The following is a 20,292-nucleotide window of genomic DNA, read 5'->3' on the forward strand; positions in this document are numbered from 1 at the left end:
TTGTACAAAATATCTTTTTACACAGAGGTCACATATGTGCAGATTGTGAGAATGACATTGAAAAAGAAATGTACTACTACTTACTATTTATTCAAGTCTCTATTGAATACTTTTTGACACTTGATAGTTCTTGAAAAGTATTAATGAGGATGCATTCATCATTCATCCATTATTAATTGTGTGATATGAATGTGCTATTATATACATCAGCACCAGAGTTTCAGGGCTGTTACCTCAACAGCATTTTGCAGGCTCGACAGTTGGTGTTCTTATCAAATGTGTGCATCTGGAAGTTATGCTGATTGGCTGTGGCTCTCTCTGGCTTGATGTTGGACCTGGATGAAAGGATTGCAAGAGTTAATAATTCTGAATAAAAAAAATATGATTTGGCATGACGGTAACATTTCATTTGCCATGACATGGCTTGATTTCTCTGGTGTTTATTCGACTGAAAAAGCCAAAAATAGACTTTCCCATCTGGTTATTTTATCTAAGACAGTTTCTCAGCTGAATTTCCAGGGAAATGACTGTAGCACAATTCAAAAACAATACAATCTTACATATCTATGACAGATTTTATTCACGTTGCCAACCCTATCATGTAATTATACTCACATGGCCATTTCAAATTGCTCCATCCACTTCCTCTTTGTCTCCTCAGTTTTACAAAAGAACTGGAAGCCCTGCTTTCCTTGCAGGTGGATCAGGTAGAATCCGTAAGACCACTGGGGAGAAAAAGTGAGTGAGGAACAGATGGCAGACAGAGGTAGGTAAAGACGCTTGTGATAGTGGCATTTTCAAATAAATATGTGCAAAAATAGTATTTATGGAGTATGTATGTACAGTATATATGATCACATTTAATTCAGAACTAAAAGATGCTCCACATGCTTTAGCGATGCACTTGACCAAAAGCTGGAGAGCCAGTCACAGAGCTGGTGGGTGCACGTGCAATCACGGCATGGATACCCAAAAACACCATTGCCAAAAAATAGGCCACTATGAGAAGATGAGTTAAATAAAGAGGGTCACTTGAGCTTACCATTTTTCCACTTGACTGGTAAGCATGCAAAAAGAAAGACACCAGAGAAAGACCCAGTTACTCATGCAAACATGGAGAGACACATGCAGATTCAAAAACAAAAAGCCATGTTAGACCGGTGGCGCAATGCACTGCAGTACGATTTCATGAATCCTAAATGACCTTCATTGCATTTACATGATCTTTTCAAGCATGGACGAGCACAATGCATATCTGACACTTCAATGCATTACTCATAAGTTCTGTATCTGAAATTACCATCAACAAGCTCCTTCAGCTCAAGGGCAACATTTGTAATGATTACAAAGGATGTTTCATCACCTGGATTAGTGAGGCTTGCCTAAGAAGTAGTTCTGCTCTGTGTCTCTTTAAACCAAATGGATGGTTTTCTTACCTTTTTCATGTCTCTGTTGTTCATGGGGTCATCTGACATTTTATATGACTGCAGTTCAATAATCTCTTTGAGCTCATAGCTATAGCCTTTCCTCTTGCAGACAATGACCACTTTATCAAACAGGAATATATACCTGAAGACACATACACACATATTGGATGATAAATTGGTGGTGAGAATATATCACTTCTTTTGTTTTATTTTAGTATTTTTCTGAAGAGTGTGGACTCACCGGTCCTGTTTTGTTCGGTTGACGATGGAGCACACCTTCAGCTCGCCATCTATCTTTGGCCTCCCATACTCCTCCAATTTCACCTGCTGCTTAGGTCACAAAGACACACCGAATGTCAGTCCACTGCATACTATAACTTCTAAATTTAATGAGAAACCATAAATAATTCAGCAACATCTGAATTTCAGAGAGAATCCAAATAGCTATGTAATGAATGGTACAACACAGAAACTATTAATCCCCGTTCGGTCACATTTCCATCCTCCTAATCCAAATTTCAAGCTGTTGATTGTATCAATAGAACACGTACAAATCTAAAATTAACCAAGTGACTTTGGATTAGTGACAGAAAGGAGAAAATTGTGACAGAAAATGAGAGAGTGTTGTTAGAAATATAATGGTGAGCGAATACTGACTTGGAATCTACATAACTCCTCCTGCTTGTGTTCTGTAAGATTAAACGATTTATTGGGGACAGGGAATCATGACAGGTGGAAGTGAGATGATGTAAGCATCCTCAGCAGAGGAAAGAAAATGTGGACAGTTTTAAGAATGGGTAAGTTCTCTGTGACGCTCGGTGACTAATCGCTCTGACAAACTTTATATCCCAGCCTGGTGATAACATTAGTGCTGGTGTATTAGTTTTTATACACAAAAACTGACTTCTATAAAGATGTCAAATCTAGCAATTACAACAGAAGCCAGAAAATTGGATTATAAATAATAATACGTAACAAAACTGTGTAAAAAAATGTGTTAATTTTATTTACTGAGTGGCAATAAGACAATTCATGATCCAAAAACAGAAAATTTTACCACAACATTATAGCAACAGACTGACATTTTGGATAAAGATCAGACACCAATACCACTCTAATATCTGTCCATGAAATATGAAGAAACAGCCAGCAGCCATTAGCTTAGCTTAGCATAAAAATATAAACAAGGTAAAGGAAATAGATGGAAGCAGTTAGCCTGGCTCTAAGCAAAAGGTAACAAAAAGCCAGGCACAGTCACTTTCTGAAGTTATTGCTCAAAATAGTTCACAATACTCACAAGATTTTCTATTGAACTTTGGAATTCGCTGATTTTCTTCAGTGTCTCATTGTCCCTCTTGACTTCATTGATGTACATGGCCAGGTCCTGAGAGAGAGAGCGAGACAAACATTCTCTCAGCCCTAAACTGAAAATCTTTCTGACAGCTGTCATATCATGGTAGATTTGCCGTACTTTGAGCAGTACAGTAGCTGTATGAAACAATTTCTACAGCTTTGGCTTAGAGCGTTGCAGAGGTATTATGTAATATTTTTATTTAAAGCACACACATGAACACACACACATACAGTGCAAACACATGTGTAACACAGACCTGCATAGCTTCCAGTGCCTCCTTGAGTTGTTGTCTCTCTGGTCTGTCAGTTGAGTGACTTAAAAGTTCCTGTGGAGGAAAATATTATTATTATTATTATTATTGTTGTTGTTGTTGTTGTATAGTATGTGTGTGCAATAAGAGTACAGTGACAGGAGGGGTTTACTGTGAGAGATGTATATGTGCTCTTTACTGTGATTATGGATGTGACACTGATGTGGCTGAGAATACATTGCAGTTGGGCACAGTCATCAGCAACATACATAAAACATAAAGGAAAGAGGAAGCCAGAGAGACTGCTAACTAGATATGGTAACATGATAATGGTAAATGCGGTGTCCTCTGCAATTATATTGTCCTCCTTGTAGCCAATCAATAACAAATATGTTACATCGGTTTGATCTGTGATTGTTTGCCTCCTGTCTCCTCCACAGGCTTATTGGAGTGATTTATGAAATGCTGTAGAGCCATGGTGACATACAGCCTTCTTTCTGAGAAAAAGAAAAACAAGTCTTATCAAATCTCTTGAAAAACAGAATTCTGTCAACACAGTCTAAAAATCAACTGTGACACATGAATAGACAAACTACTGTACATTTTAAAACTCCAGTACAGAGCAGTGTGCTGAACCAACTGTTCAGTCAGGTTTTGTCTGACATGTTGCACAAGATGAAAAATGAAAGCAAACAGAAGGAACTGACTTTCAAAATGACTCTTATTCAGTACAAAGAGTGTTTCACTGTTACTGGACGGTTGCCGGAATTTCCATATTCAGCACACACTTAAACTACACAGGGTATTTTGGCAGAGCTGTGGATGAGCACTTTGTTTTAGGAATCTCATTTTTGCATCCAAATCTAAAAATAATCCAAATGGCCTCTGTTATCGTTCAGGTCAGGTGGTCTGTTTTATGTTGTTGTTAGCTTTGACCCACACCCTGAGGCTTGTGACAGCAACAACAGAATGTACCATATAATATTTCTATCTACTTTTTAAAATGTTTTGTGAAATTTTTGTTTTGGTATTTAGAATGCACAATAGGCCTTTTAAATGGCAGGCATTTTGACTTGGCAAAGCAAGTAAAGCACAGATGTGATTTCACTATAACACACAATACCAGGGCCTTGGTACTAGAAAATCTAGACTGCAACCATTATTATTTGTTTCACCTATGCTTTTATGCTAGGTCTTCTCTTGCACTTTCAAATGGTAGCAATGAACTTTGTCAGAGGGTGTAAGACTTTGGATACTATCCTCCCAGCCCCCTACTTCCACCTCCATTGTCACAGTGCAGGCACCCTGAACAACCAGTAGCAGTGCTGTGACAAGGACATTATCCCTCCCTGGCTTCCCACCAGCACAACGAGGAGGAATGTACTGTTACTGACTTGCTGACTCTGCGGATCTTTTCAAAATCAACGTCTGTTACTTTTGCACAAGCAAGGCTGTTATTTCCTGAAAGCGGCGACACACTGATGTACAGTCCATACACTCAACTCCAGATGAAAGACACAATCTCGACTTCATAAAAGCTTTTTAAATTCATCAAATATTCACACCCTGCTCGAGGAGAATTACTTCTGAGATGACTGTGCCGAGTTCACTTTATTCAAATTTAGCTACAAAAAAATGAAGAGAGCAGAGTATTCACACCATGACCAAATAGTCACTACTGTGATGATATCTATACAACATCAACTGAAGTTGTGCCCTTGGGCATGACTGAGTGCGCACACACACACACACACTCACACATACACACACAAAACAGGACTTGTCAGTCTGACATGCCCCACGGCCACAGCATAGAGCAGTGTTTTGCTGCAAAGCTGTGGGAAGCAGTGAAATGGGGTGCATTTAATCTGATTAGTGCACAGTTGATTTGACTTCAGTGCCTTGGTGAGACTCCTGGAGGGGTTCAATTCAAACTAATAGATAAGTCGCAGCATTCTCTGTGTGGACCTACAAGCACCTGACGCAAACATTCGCCTCCATCCCCATCCATTATGCACAGCATCATAAACTCATATGCCCATCCATAATTGAGATGCAAAGTCTATTAATCATGGGGAATGTTACAGTTGCCAGCTTGTTTTATACATGAACACCAGGAGGGGAGCTGCAGGGAGAAACGTTGGGTGGGATGAGAATGGTCAGAGATTGTGCTTCAACACATTTACATTTTAGGAAAATTGGCACCAGTGCAGGGCTGCAATTCATGATTCCAGCTACCAATACCTTACTATTTCTCACAGTCAGTTAAAAAAACAAGGGGATTCTGTGTATAATGGTAAGAGAGTAACTGGCTAAGCTGCTCAGGACAGTGATATATTGTTATACTGAGAAACACCTACACAAAGCTTAGCCTTTGATTAAATCATTTTTAGCTGCTGTTTGTAATTTCAGCACACATATTTGAACCAGAGGGCAGAACAACAATAATGGAAACAACAAATGAAAAGACTTTAAATCTGAACCAAAGCAACACAAAGGCAGACACATCACAGGCAAGTTGTACTGAGTTGAATGCCAAGTAGCAGTTTGTGTTACCACAGTCTTTTTGAAGTTACAAAGTGTAAGTAACAGTTTCCAGAACGGCCAAATAGTCAGTGTCCAAATTGTTGGTGGACCGCTTACAAAAGCAACAAACACAATTGCATGTGGCAAGGTCAAACGTCTGGAAAAGAATGACAGCTCTGGCCAGAGCCAGAAGAACAACTGTCACCAGTCAATGCTCACTGACAGGAAAAGACAGACTCCTGTGAGGACTGTGGTTAAGCACTGGCCGAAATTACAGCAGAAATGAACCCTCAGTCTCAACAGAATGTGAGTCTCACAATGCGGGAACTGTTTGTATCTACATCAAATGAATGAAAATTAATATCCTGATGTAAAGAGCACACAACCTCAAAATATGAGTGTTTATAATGTTGTAAGTTTGCAGTTCTTTCTAAGCCTACCTATGCCTTTAACTCACTACACTTGGCACCAAGTATTGAAAATGTTGGGGGAAGAATCATCATATCATCATTATCATGGCTTTTCATCATAACTTTTCAAATCTGAATAACCACATGCTGCGTTTGCCAATCATGGACAATCATGGCTTTACCAATAAAACGCAAAGTATGCTACTCCTGGCTGTGCTCTGGAACTATGAGGAGGTGTTGATGTGGATAATGCTGCAGGAGTGGTTTGAGAAGTTTCTAGGGACATTTCCTTTTACAGTGTAACTGGGGCTCTGTTCATACACTGTAACTGCTGTGAATCCAAGCTGTCTTCAGCTGCCAAACTTTTCAGAGCCACGTTTCAAGGCTACAGGGGGTGAGTGTTTGATATTTCAAAGTGGGAAAGTGTGGAGTATATTTCCATCTGTTTCATTCAAAGAGATGAGGACTTTCCTTCTTTGAAACCTGTCCATTCAAGCATTCAAAGATGGACTGAATCTGCTCTGAAAACTATTGATAGTCCTCCTCCAAATTAGGTGCTACACTTCTGATATATTTGCTGTTCCTTTCCCTTTATCTTCTTTGTACTGTAGGTCTAACAGATAAGAGCTGCCTCCTACCTTCAGTAGTAGGTGATACTTCAGCACCCTCTGCATGGGAACCACCAGAAGATCCTGCAGCTTGAACTTCCCTTCCTGCACTTTCATAGTACATTCCTGTAGAACAACGACACAGGCAGTAGGGCAGTTATTACACATTGCATAATGTAGCACTGTGTATTTCCTACTAACAGGCATTCATTCATTCATTGTTTAATAATACATTGTGTCTTGTTGCGTTGCTGCTGTTGCTTTTCCACACATTCATGCAGCATTCCATTAACAACAACAAGGCCAGTTTATTCCTCCTGGGCACAAAAGCTCTGGTCGTGCCAGCCATTTGCGACACAATTACTCTGCATGCTGACTGAGAAATTCCTCTGACTAATGTACACATTTCCATAAACTCTGCATTGGCTCCATTAGAAACCATCTTTTGTTAGTATCATCCTATAAGCTTCCCTCTCAGTAGTCTGTGTGGGAGTTTCTTTATTCAGTTTCCATAACAGTGCAGTAACAAGGATTTAGTGTAAAAAGACACTACAAAGCTGTTTTATCTCAGATTTCATCATCATCTATTTATGACAACAGCAAGTTTGGACCTCATTTATAAATTTATTCAATGTCATTATTTATTCATCAGCAACTTGTACTTTCATGCTTGTGTAATGGCTTAGTAATGGAAGATGTCAGACTCTGTAGTATTTGATATTTGCATAATCTCTCTGGAACTTGGTTGCATTATTTCAGACAGTATCTGTCTTTTCTTCTTTTCTTTGTGACAGTGTGTCACTCTGTCAGTCAAAGACTGTAAATTATCCCACAGTCCATAAACAGCCAGATGTGCTGAACCCTACCTGCTCCCTCATTCTTGTTCAGTCTGCAAAAGACATTGTCTTCACTGTCTGTAAAGTAACATTTTATCTTTGTAGATCTGAATTAAATCTGTGGGTTGTCAGCTGCTTGGGGTGAGAGGTGAAGGACATTACCTCTACTTTAATCTTGACATCTTCACGTGTTGCTATTAGCTCATCCAGTGTCTTCTGGGCGTTTTCCATGTGACTGCAGTACTGACCATAGATCAACAACCTGGTGAAAGACAAAATTCAGCAACTGTTAATGTAAATGCATTATCATGACTTGTTGCCCTGGATTGTAAAGAGGAATTAACACATTTTTCCTAAAAGTAAAGATATCTGTTAAAGCAACCTCAGTGAAGCCCCAATTTAGATATTAAAAGTATTGAAAAGACAAGACATTTCATTTTTTTTTAGCTGTTAACTACATTCACACCCAAAAGGCCCACTGCAGCTGAGCACATCTCCAGCTCCAAAGATAGATACAACATTAATGTCTTCTAAGAGAAATCTGCAGCTGTGATTTTGATTTAGATATTTTTGCTTGCCCTGCAAGTATGGGAGCATGTGGACCATTCAAAGCTCAGGATATGGTTAATAATCTAAAAAGGAGGATTAATAAGGACTAATGAGGGTATTCTTAAATCTTTTGTGAAAAAAAATATAGAGACAAAGGAGATTGCTGCTTGAGTCCACAATTAGCTCTGAACTGGTTAGTGTCATAGAGCCTTTAGGCAATGCCCCGCACATTAATTTTAAGATTAACAACACAATTTGAAAGGTCAACCTGAGAGTCATTTGGCACTATAAGGGGCAGATAAATGAATATGTGAATAAATGTATTCTGATTAGGAATATATGTGAATACCATGAATAAATAATGACTGGGTTCTGATCCCTGGGTAATATTTGGAGGGGCAGCATTCTCTTGCCAATAAGCTGTAATCACAGAGCACTAATGAAAGATGCTGCTTTATATCAGCTGTTTTGCAGAGTTCCTCTTATCAGTGAGTGTGGAAAAAAGATCTCTTAATTTTAAGCAGTGAGGATATGAGAGCTGTGTTCATTAGATATTACAATGGGACACTGACACAGATCTGTGGGTTCAGCTGGGAGGGAGTTCAAAGTCATCTTGCCTGGAGGATGCCACTGCACGTGGCACACATTCCTCTCACTCACTCTCTCAGTCAAAGTAGGGCATTGGCATGGCTGGTGTAGTGCTAACCCCCCTCCTGGTAGAGTTGACACTCCAGTTTCTTAATCTGAATCTTGAGGGGGAGCGGGGGGTGTGCAGAGAGCTGGCACCCTAAGAATAATTGAGCTGCTAATAGATCTGTGACAAAGACAAGAGCAGCACTGCTAACAGACCAACCAGGAGCAGATAGTATGACAGAGCAGTGGTGCAACCGCAGGAAACAAAACTGCAAGATCATGGATACCTGCCCCTGTATACACATAGAGACACATACAGTGATCAGACACAGCATTAAAACCAGTTACCACTTTTAATATTGTGGCTGAATGGTGTTTACATTCAGTGTATATCTATACCTACTATATTTCTTAATAATGACTGAGAAAAGGAAAATTGGACACGCAAATATCGCTTGGCTTGTCCATTAAAGTTTAGTTAAAGTAAATACTATAGGTTCTGGAGACCATATGTGATAATGATTACTTTAATACTGCAGTATAGATTTTAAAATTATTCCACAGCTTGACTCTGCTGCTCCCAAAACACTGAAGTACAAACAAATGAATCTCCATTATTAATACAAAAACATTTTTCCAAATGAATAATTGTGCTCTAGAAATATTTCTAAAATGTCAAGGCTGTAAATGTATGACTCAGTGTCATGTTTTGCCAGAGGTGGAACTCTGAACACTGAAGCAAACTCCTCTCCTTCAAAACAGCATTTCCATCACACCCTTTCATCAGAGATCTACCAGGGATGATCACTGCAGCTTCACTGGAGCACAGGCAGAGTTTTGACTTAAGGCCCCCCTGCAGTGAGGCTCCTATCCTGGCTAAACTGGCCCTGGGCTAACAAGCCCCTGATTAAGACTTGATCCACACTCGGAGAGACAGCTCCCCTTATCTCCAGCTCCTCCAGGACGACAAAGTGATTGAGATTAATGGGAGCCTTGATCAATGAGAAGACAGCAGGCGGACTGTGCAGTGTAGCGAGGATCTAAGGGCACGTGCCAGAGACACCCATCATATAGCAAGTTATTGGGGCATAATGTGACATCAAGGTCTTCTTTAAAGAAGCTGTTCCATGACATGGATGCAAAGGGCTCAAGTAAAGTAAACATGGGAAAAATTAACAGGAAGGTGAAGCAGCTACTCCTGAGGTTACAAAGACAGAAAATGTTTTACATTGTTCTTAAAGCCCTTATAGAATGGGTGAAGGCGAGATCTTATGGTGTTAGTTTGTGTGCTCATTTATATTCATCAGTGTGTGACCTTAATTAAGGAAAATCTCCTCAGAGGGACCAAAGTTATGTTTTTCTCACAGCAATGTCAAGTGCTACATGAATGAAAATGATTAAAAGAGTTATTTGTATGCTTATCTGGCTGGGTTGAAAGGAGGCTGTATTTTAGTGTGTGTGCTTGTGAATGTGTTTTTTAATGGGTACCACTGGGTGCCTGGAGCAAGCAGTTCATTCTCCACTGCCTGAAGGCTGAATTTTTGAAGTTTCCACTTGCAGCAAACAAACCTGTGTCCAGTCAGACGGCCAGTACCCTTATACAGTGACGAGGAGGCGGTTTTAGCCTCTTTTAGCTCATGGCTTCGGTTTTACAGCACATTTATTATATGGCTCAATCTCAACCCTCTCATTAAACCCATTTCCTGTAGCAGAAGGCAGCTGTTTTCAGCAAGCAAGCTCTGGTAAACTCCATGTATGCTACCTGTTAAGCACCAAATGGCAGGTTAGCAACTAGCCAAAGAGAGAAAGGCTACTGTTGCTATGCACCAGCTGGTTGTATTGTGTCCTAATATGTGAGCCATACTCACATTATATTAATGTAAGGTAGTTATTCAAAGTCATTATTAGTTCTTATCAGAGTTATGGGCTCAGCATCTTAGAAAGGTGGAGAGTAAAGCACTGCATGTTCACAAAAATTAACATGTGTGAATGAATGACTTTAATTGAGAAAAAAATCATCTTGTAGGTTTTCAGTGCATAAAGAATAAGGGCATCCCTTTCTGGCATCAAAATATCACAGCCAAGGCCACTCAATCACACACAACTAGCAAAGACCCCCAATCAGCAGCTGGTTCTTTAGATGCTATGTGGTATGGAAATAAGTTATATTTTTATGCATTTAATAACAGCCTTTCATCTGAGACTTGAGAGGCTAGTCAGAGGCGTTGTCCTCTTCCTTGAGACAGGCAGTGGAACAAAAGGGCCAATGACACACAAGCACAGTGCAGCATGCATTCACTCTCAGCCCAGTCAGCTATAATTAGTCCGTGACATGGTGACAGGTACACTCTTTACTTGACGCCTCGTCTGGACACATCACAGTGGGAGATAACAACTTATCATTTCCTGTTTTCTCCTTGTATTTCTGCTTAAATATTGGCAGTTTAAAATACTGTGTTGTATATACAAATAGAGAACTCTGAATTCTGAATCACTATTTTAACAGCAAATATTGAGGCAGTATTGAAGTTGCTTATCAGCCTTTTCCAAAACAACTACTGGAACCTTGAGAGATTAAAAATAGTATAAAGATAATCACAGTATCACTCTGAGCATCCCATGCAGAAATAATATCCAGTCAAACTATTACAAAGAAATTCCAAAGGTCCAGTGTTTTACATTTTTTTCTCCTGCTAGGGTTAATTGGCAAGTTTTCAGTTGTGCCATTTGGAAACCTGCTGCTGGTCAAAACCGAAAAAGAAGTCAGCAAATAGGTGTAAATTTAAGCAAAAGGAGAAGCAATACAGCAACCTCTAAACAGCAGTGTTATTTGAGAGTTGTCCTTTGGGTTGGAGAGTTTGCTGGTGCAGTAAAAACTTGCAGTTTATATTCTTTTCCAGTGCCGGTGATATCGCCCTGCTGTGCTGGCCTCTTTCATAATGAGGATGCTGTCGTGCATGTTATTTCACAGAAAATGCAATTTTGAATAACAGTGCCCCGGGCCTTCACCCCCACTCTCGCTGATTCCTGAGAGCCGAGTCAGGCAACTGAGGAAATCTCCCAGCAAACCAGAAGTGACAAGCTGTGGAAGCAGCTAATATTCTCTGACACATGGCATTGGGACCCCCTCACCTCCACTCAACATACCCAGCACACAGTAAATGGAGGAGAACATAGAGCAAAGACCCCCAATAAAGAGGCACAGAGTGCGGCCATGATTAGGCAATGCAAGGTTATCTGGGAGCCAGATTACTCCGGAAATGAGGTGGGGAATGTCACAAATGAGGATATCAACAAGAGGGTACTTAGATGCCCATTTAGTTTATAGAGCCCCCTCTGAATGTGCTTTTCAATTCAGCCTGGTCCTAGCTGTTTAAGAACTGAGAAGTAGTCGAGATAAACCAGTGACATTTTCAGCATGGCATTCAGTTCAATGACAAATGGGCAAAAAAGAAGCTTCTCCTCTTTTTGCACTGACGTGAGAAAAAAAGATACAAGCACATTGTTGTAAAGGTCACAGGGACTTACAAGCATGGATAACCAAATTATTTATGCCAAGCCAGGTCCTCAGAAACATTGCCAAGATGCTTGATGAGAGCAGCACTATGAGTCCAAATCCCTTGGTCACTCTTGTTTATCGCCACAGAGACGAGACACCACAGTGGCCCATAATGAGGCAGATATACATGTCAATCACATGGAGAGAATCAAAGCCTGTGACACACTGAATCTGCAAATGTAATGAATCTTTTCTTAAAATAACCCTCCATTGCATTTTGGAAAATGTCGCTGAGGGTGAATATTAACAATGAGCAGTATATCATTAGCAATATGAATAGAAGGTAAATGTTAGATATTTCTGTCAGAGTTAGAAGGTTAGAATCCATTACAGAACAACCTGGTAGACTGCCGGTGTCTTCAGTCTTGGTCTCTTTTCGAGGGTTGGGCGAAGAAACTTAGCTCCACATAAAAGAAAATCTTAATGTCATAGTAAACTAAATGATTCCAAGCTGGGACAACAGTTTGGGGATAGTGTGTTTCAGTTTCAACATGACAATGTCACTGTACACAAATCCCATAAAGAAATGGTTTCCAAGCTTGATGTGGAAGAACTGCACAAAGCCCTGAGCTCAACTCCATTCAACACCCTTTGGGATGAACTTGAACGCTGACTGTGAGCCAGGCCTTATCACCCAACATCACTACTTGCAGCTAAATGGGAGTAAATCCAAGCCACCACATTCCAACACCTATTGGAAAGCCTTTAAAGAAGACTGGATGTCTTACTTTACATTTATCCCCAGTGATTTTAACCTCAAAAGTTATTCTTGATCAGTTTTACTATCAGTTTTCACAGAGAACACTCAAAAACAGGTCACACTCATCAGGAAGAAAAGTGGTTAAATCTACTTGATGAACCATATAAAGAATAAACCTGTAGACACTACTGTTACTCTCTGCATGTGCATCTGAGCTTTCATGTGACAACCTCCCAGTCCTTTACAGGGACCATTGGCTAGCTAGCCCTTATCTGGGATTGCGTGCAAATTAAGACTTCAAACCACTGCTCAATCAGATCAGATAGTCAGATGAGCTGAACGAGGAAGGAGATACAGTAGGAGTGTGTGCATGCGTGTGTGTAACAGAGGGACAGAGTATGTGCCTGCCTCTGTCTATTAGTAGGAACAGAGTCTCTTGTGTCACACCAACTTTGTGTTACAAGGCCCTCTAGGCTTAAGGAAGAGGCCTGCAATGAGCCTATTACCTATGCAAACTGACGTCGCCCAAAGAAATACTGTGGCTGTCTCTTTCAGGTCGGAAGGATGAGAATGAGGGAGAAAAGTGTGCTATCGGGATCACTGTGCAGACAAATATAATAGGTACTTATGTATGCAAGAAAAGGTACACACACACACACACACACACACACACACACAAGCAGTGAAGTGTGTGACTCATTCCTGCAGTAATGGCTGTACCATTTGAGGAGAGTGGCATATCCATAGCTGTGTATGGGATCATGACTGGGGCCAGAACCTATCATCACCATCATTACCATTACCTATGAAGCAGCCACACTTACACACAGCAGGGAGGCAAATCACTGCTCCCCTCAGGGATGCAAATTATCCACACGTTGCTCAGCAGCTGGGCAAGATGGAGACACATCTGAGACAAAACTCTGTGCGCCAATAAGCCTCAGCTTTCTCTGTTCACTGTGCTTCCTAATCCCAATACTGCAGAAATCCCTCTCTTATCAAGTGATTTCTGTTCTGTAAACTTGCAATTTTCATTTCAGTTTATTTCTAGTAGAAATTTACTATTGTAAGATTTTTAAATTTTCAGTGGATAAGATATGTGAAACGTGTAATTCACTTATTCTAAAAGATTAAAACTTAAAATTTATATTATATTAATTAATTAATTAATTATTAATTTTATTAATTTATTTACTTGATAAAAGAAGACTTTTGAAGTGGTAAAAGACAGCATTTCAAAAGTTGAATGGAATCCAGAGTTGTGGGGGAACCTTAAGTTTAGAAACAATAAATGACAAATGCAAAGAATATGCTGCATTCAAGAGAAAATTATGTGCTAGTGTAAGAAGAGTCAATTGCACAGGAATATGACTCTGACCAGCTAATGCAATCTTAAATGGATTTACTCTGATTGTTTTGGGTGAATGGGGAACAATTGGTTGCATGCTCTCTCAGCTTTTTCCTCTAATATGTTTTGTTTTAATTGACTTATTCTTTGAACACTAATCCCATCAATCCACTGACTCTGTGGATATTCAGCTTAATGCAACCTACAGAATATGAAAGGGCAGAAAAAAAATGCTGTTTCCCCTTCACTATAAGGGGATTTTAACTCTTTGTGGATACTATTACCCCAACTTGCACAGCATGTATGTAGACACACACCACATATAAATTTAAGTTTACCAACCTTTCTTTGAAGTCGAGGAAGATCTTCCCCAGGCCACTTCCTCCACTGACCATGTTCAGGTCGATGGCTCGCAGGAGGGCAAAGTGAACTTTGATTACATCCTGAGTAACAATCACAATAAATACAATCATTAGCTTACTGTATTGACTATTGTTAAAAAAAAAATAAAATGATTTTCTAAAACTGTCGGGCACTGTTGTTTTTGGCAAACATTACTTAGATAGAAATAATAGTGTATCTATCGAGGACTATTTTCAGCTGCGGATTAATACACATTTAGTATTTCAAGCGAGTATTTACAGCGGCAGGATGGTGTATGCGGGACTGATTAGCTGTGTTCAGTGTGTTCACTGTGGCTCATTGATGTGTTTTTAATAGTTGTTTGAACAACAACGGAGCTGTGTGGCAAAGAGGAATAAATACTTGTTAGCAGGATCAATTTGTCATTGGTTTTGGTTGAGATACATTGGTATGCCAAACACAAATGAAAAGCAAAGACTAAAAGACTGTCCAATGTCATTTACATTATTTATTTGTGAGTATACTGTGGCTGTCAGACCAAGCTAAAGCTAGAACTGGGTTTAATCACTCACACATACTCGTAGAGGACAATGAGCACAATGCTGCAATGTCGATTTTTGCATTTTACACCAAAAACTGTCCAAGTGCCAGTGTTAAGTTTTTCAAAAAAAAGTGAAAAGAAATATATTTTTTTTCATTTTCTCTAACTATGATAAAAACACTGAACCATGACACCAAAGTCTCTCTGTGTACCGAACTGTGAATTTGCATACACTACTGTTAACACCCACAATACACATATTCAACACTCATCATTAGTCAGCCATCCATACACATTGAATTATTCACATGGAGAGTGACAAGTCCATGCATGCTTTATATAGAAATCATTTTCTTTGCTTGAGCGGTTACTCACCTCAAGGTTGACAAAGATAGCCTCCATATCCTGTGGACTCAAGACTTGTTTCAACGGGATCATATAATTCTTGAAGAGAGACAAGAAACAAATCACTGAAAATGAGTTTTGTTTAAGAGCACATTCCCAGATTTCCTCTAAAAAAATTAAATACAAACTCCGACTTAACAGTCATTAATGTCAAAAATGTATTGATAAAATTAGATAAAGCCCTGGTCAAGCTTATAGCAGATCTGAGGACAACACAACTGAAAGTTAACTGCAGCAACAAAGTCAATATCAGGCTCCGCTGTAAAAGATGGAGCCACTATATTGCTGTTCACATGGTGTGTGGAGTTATTTAATTTCAGGCTATAACACTTGAGTGCGCCATAAATACACACTGTACAGCTGTTCTGTACTTGCACTTATGCTTGCAGAAGAAAAACCTGCCTGTTTTATTTCTCTAACATTGTTTTATGGTTGTCACATTCCATCATCATAATAATAACAAATAGATCAACTAAGAGGCAATGAAGAGATGACAGGCTTTATTAACCCCAACTCAATTAAGCCTAACGAGTCCTCTGATCATAAGAAGGTTATTTATTCTCATTTAGTCTCGTGTTGGTCTGATGCAGGAAACACAAGATACACATTTAGTTTAATGAAATTAGTGGAGCGGATGATTTGTGGCACTCCATCAAATCGCGAATGAAATCTGTCAACATGGAAACTGATGTGTTGGCAACACTGATCTTAACAATGTTTCATTATCACACAGAGAGCCGGTGAGGTTAGGATACTTTAAAGGCACAGAATTTTCTGTTTCACTGGGACATGGAGCATTGTTGAAGGTAGTGCTATCCGATGCTACTGAAATCACACAACATGTCTAAGCAATACAGTAGTCCCCGATTGACTCCAAAACAGACATGGATGTGTACAGTAAAGAGGACAGCGACCGTGCACATGCTCCTTCCGCTGTCACTGACACACACAGCTCCTCTCACACAGCAGTGAGAGGAGCGACTCTGTTCCTCAAGAGAATTAACAGACTCAAGAAAGTTTCATTGACAGCTAATCCATAAACAAGTACACAGTAGGGGTAAGAAATTATTATTAAATTATTCTGAAATTATTAAAAATAATTTCTTTGAGACCAAAGGTAGACATGTTTAGGACTTTAAAAAAATAATATCAAAACTTTTACAATTTAAGGATCTGTAATATATGATGATGTTTTTTGGATGACTTCCAAAACACTGGTTGCCAGCACAATGTGTGTGTGTGTGTGTGTGTGTGTGTGTGTGTGTGCGTGTATTTGAGTGTGTTCATGTACACTTAAAGCCTCAGGGATCAGTGTCTCTTGTGGGGGCCCAGCCAATAATAACCATATTGATCACCTCCTGTGACATTTGTGCTCCCAAATCAATCTGCCAATAGCTGACATTTCCATGCTGTGACCCGGCCCACGGGCCTGAGACACCAAGAAGGAAGTGACAAAAGGAAACTCAACACAACACTGCTTGTGCTAGGATAAAAATGCACACCTATCAAAACACCCAAATGTACTACAAACACATATTCTGACACTCACCTTTTCAATGTCCTCTAAAGTCTTGTAGTACTTTGCTTCAGTCTCCTGGATCTCCACTAAGCAGCAGTTTCTCTTGTCATCTTCTGTCATACCCATTTTCTATGGTGACAAGACATACAATGAATCAGGCAATTTGGACTGTATGATTATTTATGAACTCCTTATTTATACCATAGTCCACTGTCTTAACATTTTTTTTTATTAATCAGTAAAGGGGCCATTTGTAAGTTTTCTCTGCTGCGGAACATGATTTCTTGCTGGGAGCAGGTGGTGGTGATGGTCACCTCTAAGCAGCACTACACTGAGTTGCTATCGAAAAGTTATGAGACAGGCTGGCAAGACTGGGGCTAGCTGGTTAGCATGCTAACTTTAGAAGAAGAAAAGATGCTTTCTACCCCTGGAGACAGGTCTTGGCAAGTAAACGAATTAAGTCTGATGCTGAACTTGCAACGTTTCTTGTAGACTGGTAGGTAAACTGCTGTTAATGCTAATGCTGGCTATGAAATGATTGCAAAACTTACAAATAGCTCCTTTAATGTTTGCCATTTTTGCATGACCATACAGTTAGCTGTAAGAATTTGTGTGGTATCTATATACAGTCAGTGTCCCATTCAGTAACTAATTTTGTGGCAAAATGCAGACACCATCTGTTGGTAATTTTAATGACCATGCCAAAGGTTTTTCATGTTTCATTCAGTTTACTGCTCAAACAGCTAATGTTCCAGTACTTCACAGCTGACCATTTTGTAGGCCATGCTGGTATGTTTTGGAAACTACAATCTATTTCAGGCTACCATGGTTTCTTTTTATTTACAAACAGTATGGAAATCTATTAGCAGACTCTTCAACATTACTTGAGTTGTGTAATCCATCAAGCTATATTACTGGGATGAGATAATACTGTGCAGACTTTTCCAATTAGTTTTTCACTTAAATTGCATTACCGTGTAACCATAATGTAACACTACAGAACTGATGTTCACTGTGATGGATTACACAACTCAAGCAGGTTTTCAGGCCCACTCTTCATCAGTACAGCTTTCCAGCAACTCTGTCTCCAAGAAATTAGGTTTATATACAACAAAACTGTGAGAGCAAATATATTTTATAAGGAAATCATTGGCAAGAATATGTTTGGAGGCAATATATTTTACATGTTCTAACAGCAGTGGAGTCATCAGAAGGTGGCTGGGGTGGATGGCAGGCATTCAAAGTGCACAACTGTCACATCAGACACTGGGTTCACATCCAGAGTCCCATCTGTGGTTAGGTTTAGGCAACAAAAGCACTTTAGTTAAGGTTAAGGAAAGGATTGTGGTTTTTGTTAAATATAATTATGCTGTGTGGGTCACTGTGAACCTTTTCTGTTTTAAACCACACCATAATCTTCTTTAACCCAGTAAGTGCCTAAACATGACCATAAAAAAGTTTAGTGATGCTGTAGTCACTAGAAATGCATATTGTATAACAAGATTGGGTATTTGGTGGAAAACAAATATGTTGACTGTAAGGCTTTGCTGGTTCAGTATCAATGTATTAGCAACAAAATATCCTCATTACATTAACAGAAAACATAATCCAGTCTTATTCAGGTACAAAACTTAGGTGCTGCTGCATTTTAGTTGCACATTAATATTAACTGGGTTGTTTCCAGGAACTTTGTGATATATAATTAATTGGCTTTGCTGGACAATTTTCATACCATTTGTAATTTAGTGGAAAGCAGTAGCTGCTGGAACAGAAAGAAAAATACACCCAAAAGGTTAAAGTGTACACTTGTTAATTAAAGCAAAACTGATTTCCAAATCAGTTTGAAGCAGATAAAATGTTTGACTGCGGTTGTTGGCATGGCTTACGTACAGTCAGGTAGTGACAACGCTGACTTCGTGGAAAAAGGGAAGCGTGTGAGCTAGTGAGCTTTTTCATGTGCATGTATGTGTGAGCTGGCGGGCATATATATGTACATGTAGATGAATCCAAGGTAATTAAGTTACAGCCATGCAAGCTGATTGCACATTGTAAGAGAATGGGGGAGGATGGGGAAAAGATACAAATAGAGCATTTCTCATGAGGGCTGATGTCTAAGCAAGTCTCTGTGTGTGTCCAAATACATGTTCATTCTTTGACAGAACAATATCCTGTAATGCATATTGTAAATGAGTCACCCTAATGGTTATGGTAAAAGACAGACACACACACAGGCTTTTTGTCTATACAGATTTTTTATGCCTTGGCTGTGATATGAGCAGTTTGACTGGTGAATTAATAACTACGTCATCTGGAACAGATTCGATTGTTATTAAACCAGTGTTGATAATACAAAAACTGGAGATAGCAATAGAGAAATGCAAGTCCAGTCCAGGCCTCAATCCAGCATCTAATCAACCAAACAGGACCAGCACTGAAATCTAGAAGGATAATGTTTATTTGTCTCATGATTTGAGGTTTGATGCAGCAGCTGGTGGTCCTCACTGATGTCAAGTTAACATCATAGTCACTGAGCTGAAGTCACAGATGTCTCCAATGGGCCCTGAGTCAGACTTTGGGACCAGATGGGGTTCCTCCCTATGCACGGGTCACTACTCTAATTGGCAGGTCATTCTCTTGGGATGCTATGAGTTTGTTTTAAATGAAGTGGTGGAGGGAGTTAGCTGACAGGGTGGGGTGAGTCACAAACACAGCAGCACTCACCTGCATGTATCTGATCTGCAGCATGAGAGAGGCAAAGCAGTGCAAATCAGAGGTCAAATTTATCACCAGTTATGAAAGACATTTATTGTAAGTATGTTCAGAAATATGTTGTCATACAAACACTGTATGACAAATCCAGTGTTCTCTGATGGACACCTGGTACCAGGTGCGTTGGAAACTGAAATCATGCAAAAGAAAACTACCGCACACTGTCAGCATAAGTGAAAGTACAACACTCTAGTCATGGACTATCATCCCAAATAAGATTCACGATATGACATCATAAAAACATGACATGATAAAAAAACATCCACAATGAGAGATTATGGCACCAAGTTCTCACCATGGGTTGTCGTACTTCCACCTTAATGATGTCCTCATAGATGTCATCCCCATCGTCCTCACACGGCACACAGTCATAGATGTCATCCTCACCCAAGTCATGCTCACTGGGGAAAAACACACATACACATTAGATCAACAGACGATCAAAACACACTTAACTCAAAGGATAAATTCTTTTACTCTCTGAAAAAGGGCTCG

General features: G+C 39.6%; 1 protein-coding gene across 8 annotated transcripts in view; it reads right to left on the minus strand.

The window, feature by feature from the left end:
• The window catches only part of vav2 (vav 2 guanine nucleotide exchange factor), a 167,219-nt gene that overhangs the window by 11,515 nt on the left and 135,412 nt on the right, over positions 1–20,292 (minus strand). For 3 of the 8 annotated variants that reach the window (XM_018671735.2, XM_051072797.1, XM_051072798.1), the window contains exons 5-17: positions 20,093–20,198; positions 17,059–17,157; positions 15,480–15,548; positions 14,543–14,643; positions 7,574–7,673; positions 6,606–6,701; positions 3,038–3,106; positions 2,725–2,811; positions 1,669–1,757; positions 1,437–1,569; positions 1,043–1,057; positions 616–725; positions 234–335 (exon numbers count right to left, since the gene is read on the minus strand). In XM_018671735.2, coding sequence (XP_018527251.1) covers positions 234–335; positions 616–725; positions 1,043–1,057; positions 1,437–1,569; positions 1,669–1,757; positions 2,725–2,811; positions 3,038–3,106; positions 6,606–6,701; positions 7,574–7,673; positions 14,543–14,643; positions 15,480–15,548; positions 17,059–17,157; positions 20,093–20,198 — 1,176 coding nt within the window. Of the gene's footprint in view, positions 1–233; positions 336–615; positions 726–1,042; positions 1,058–1,436; positions 1,570–1,668; positions 1,758–2,724; positions 2,812–3,037; positions 3,107–6,605; positions 6,702–7,573; positions 7,674–14,542; positions 14,644–15,479; positions 15,549–17,058; positions 17,158–18,212; positions 18,319–20,092; positions 20,199–20,292 lie in introns of those variants that run through there. The other 5 variants (XM_018671738.2, XM_018671742.2, XM_018671741.2 and 2 more) reach the window with 4 other exon arrangements.

The sequence above is a fragment of the Lates calcarifer genome, linkage group LG9 (genome assembly GCF_001640805.2).
Source record: "Lates calcarifer isolate ASB-BC8 linkage group LG9, TLL_Latcal_v3, whole genome shotgun sequence".
NCBI lineage: Eukaryota > Metazoa > Chordata > Actinopteri > Centropomidae > Lates > Lates calcarifer.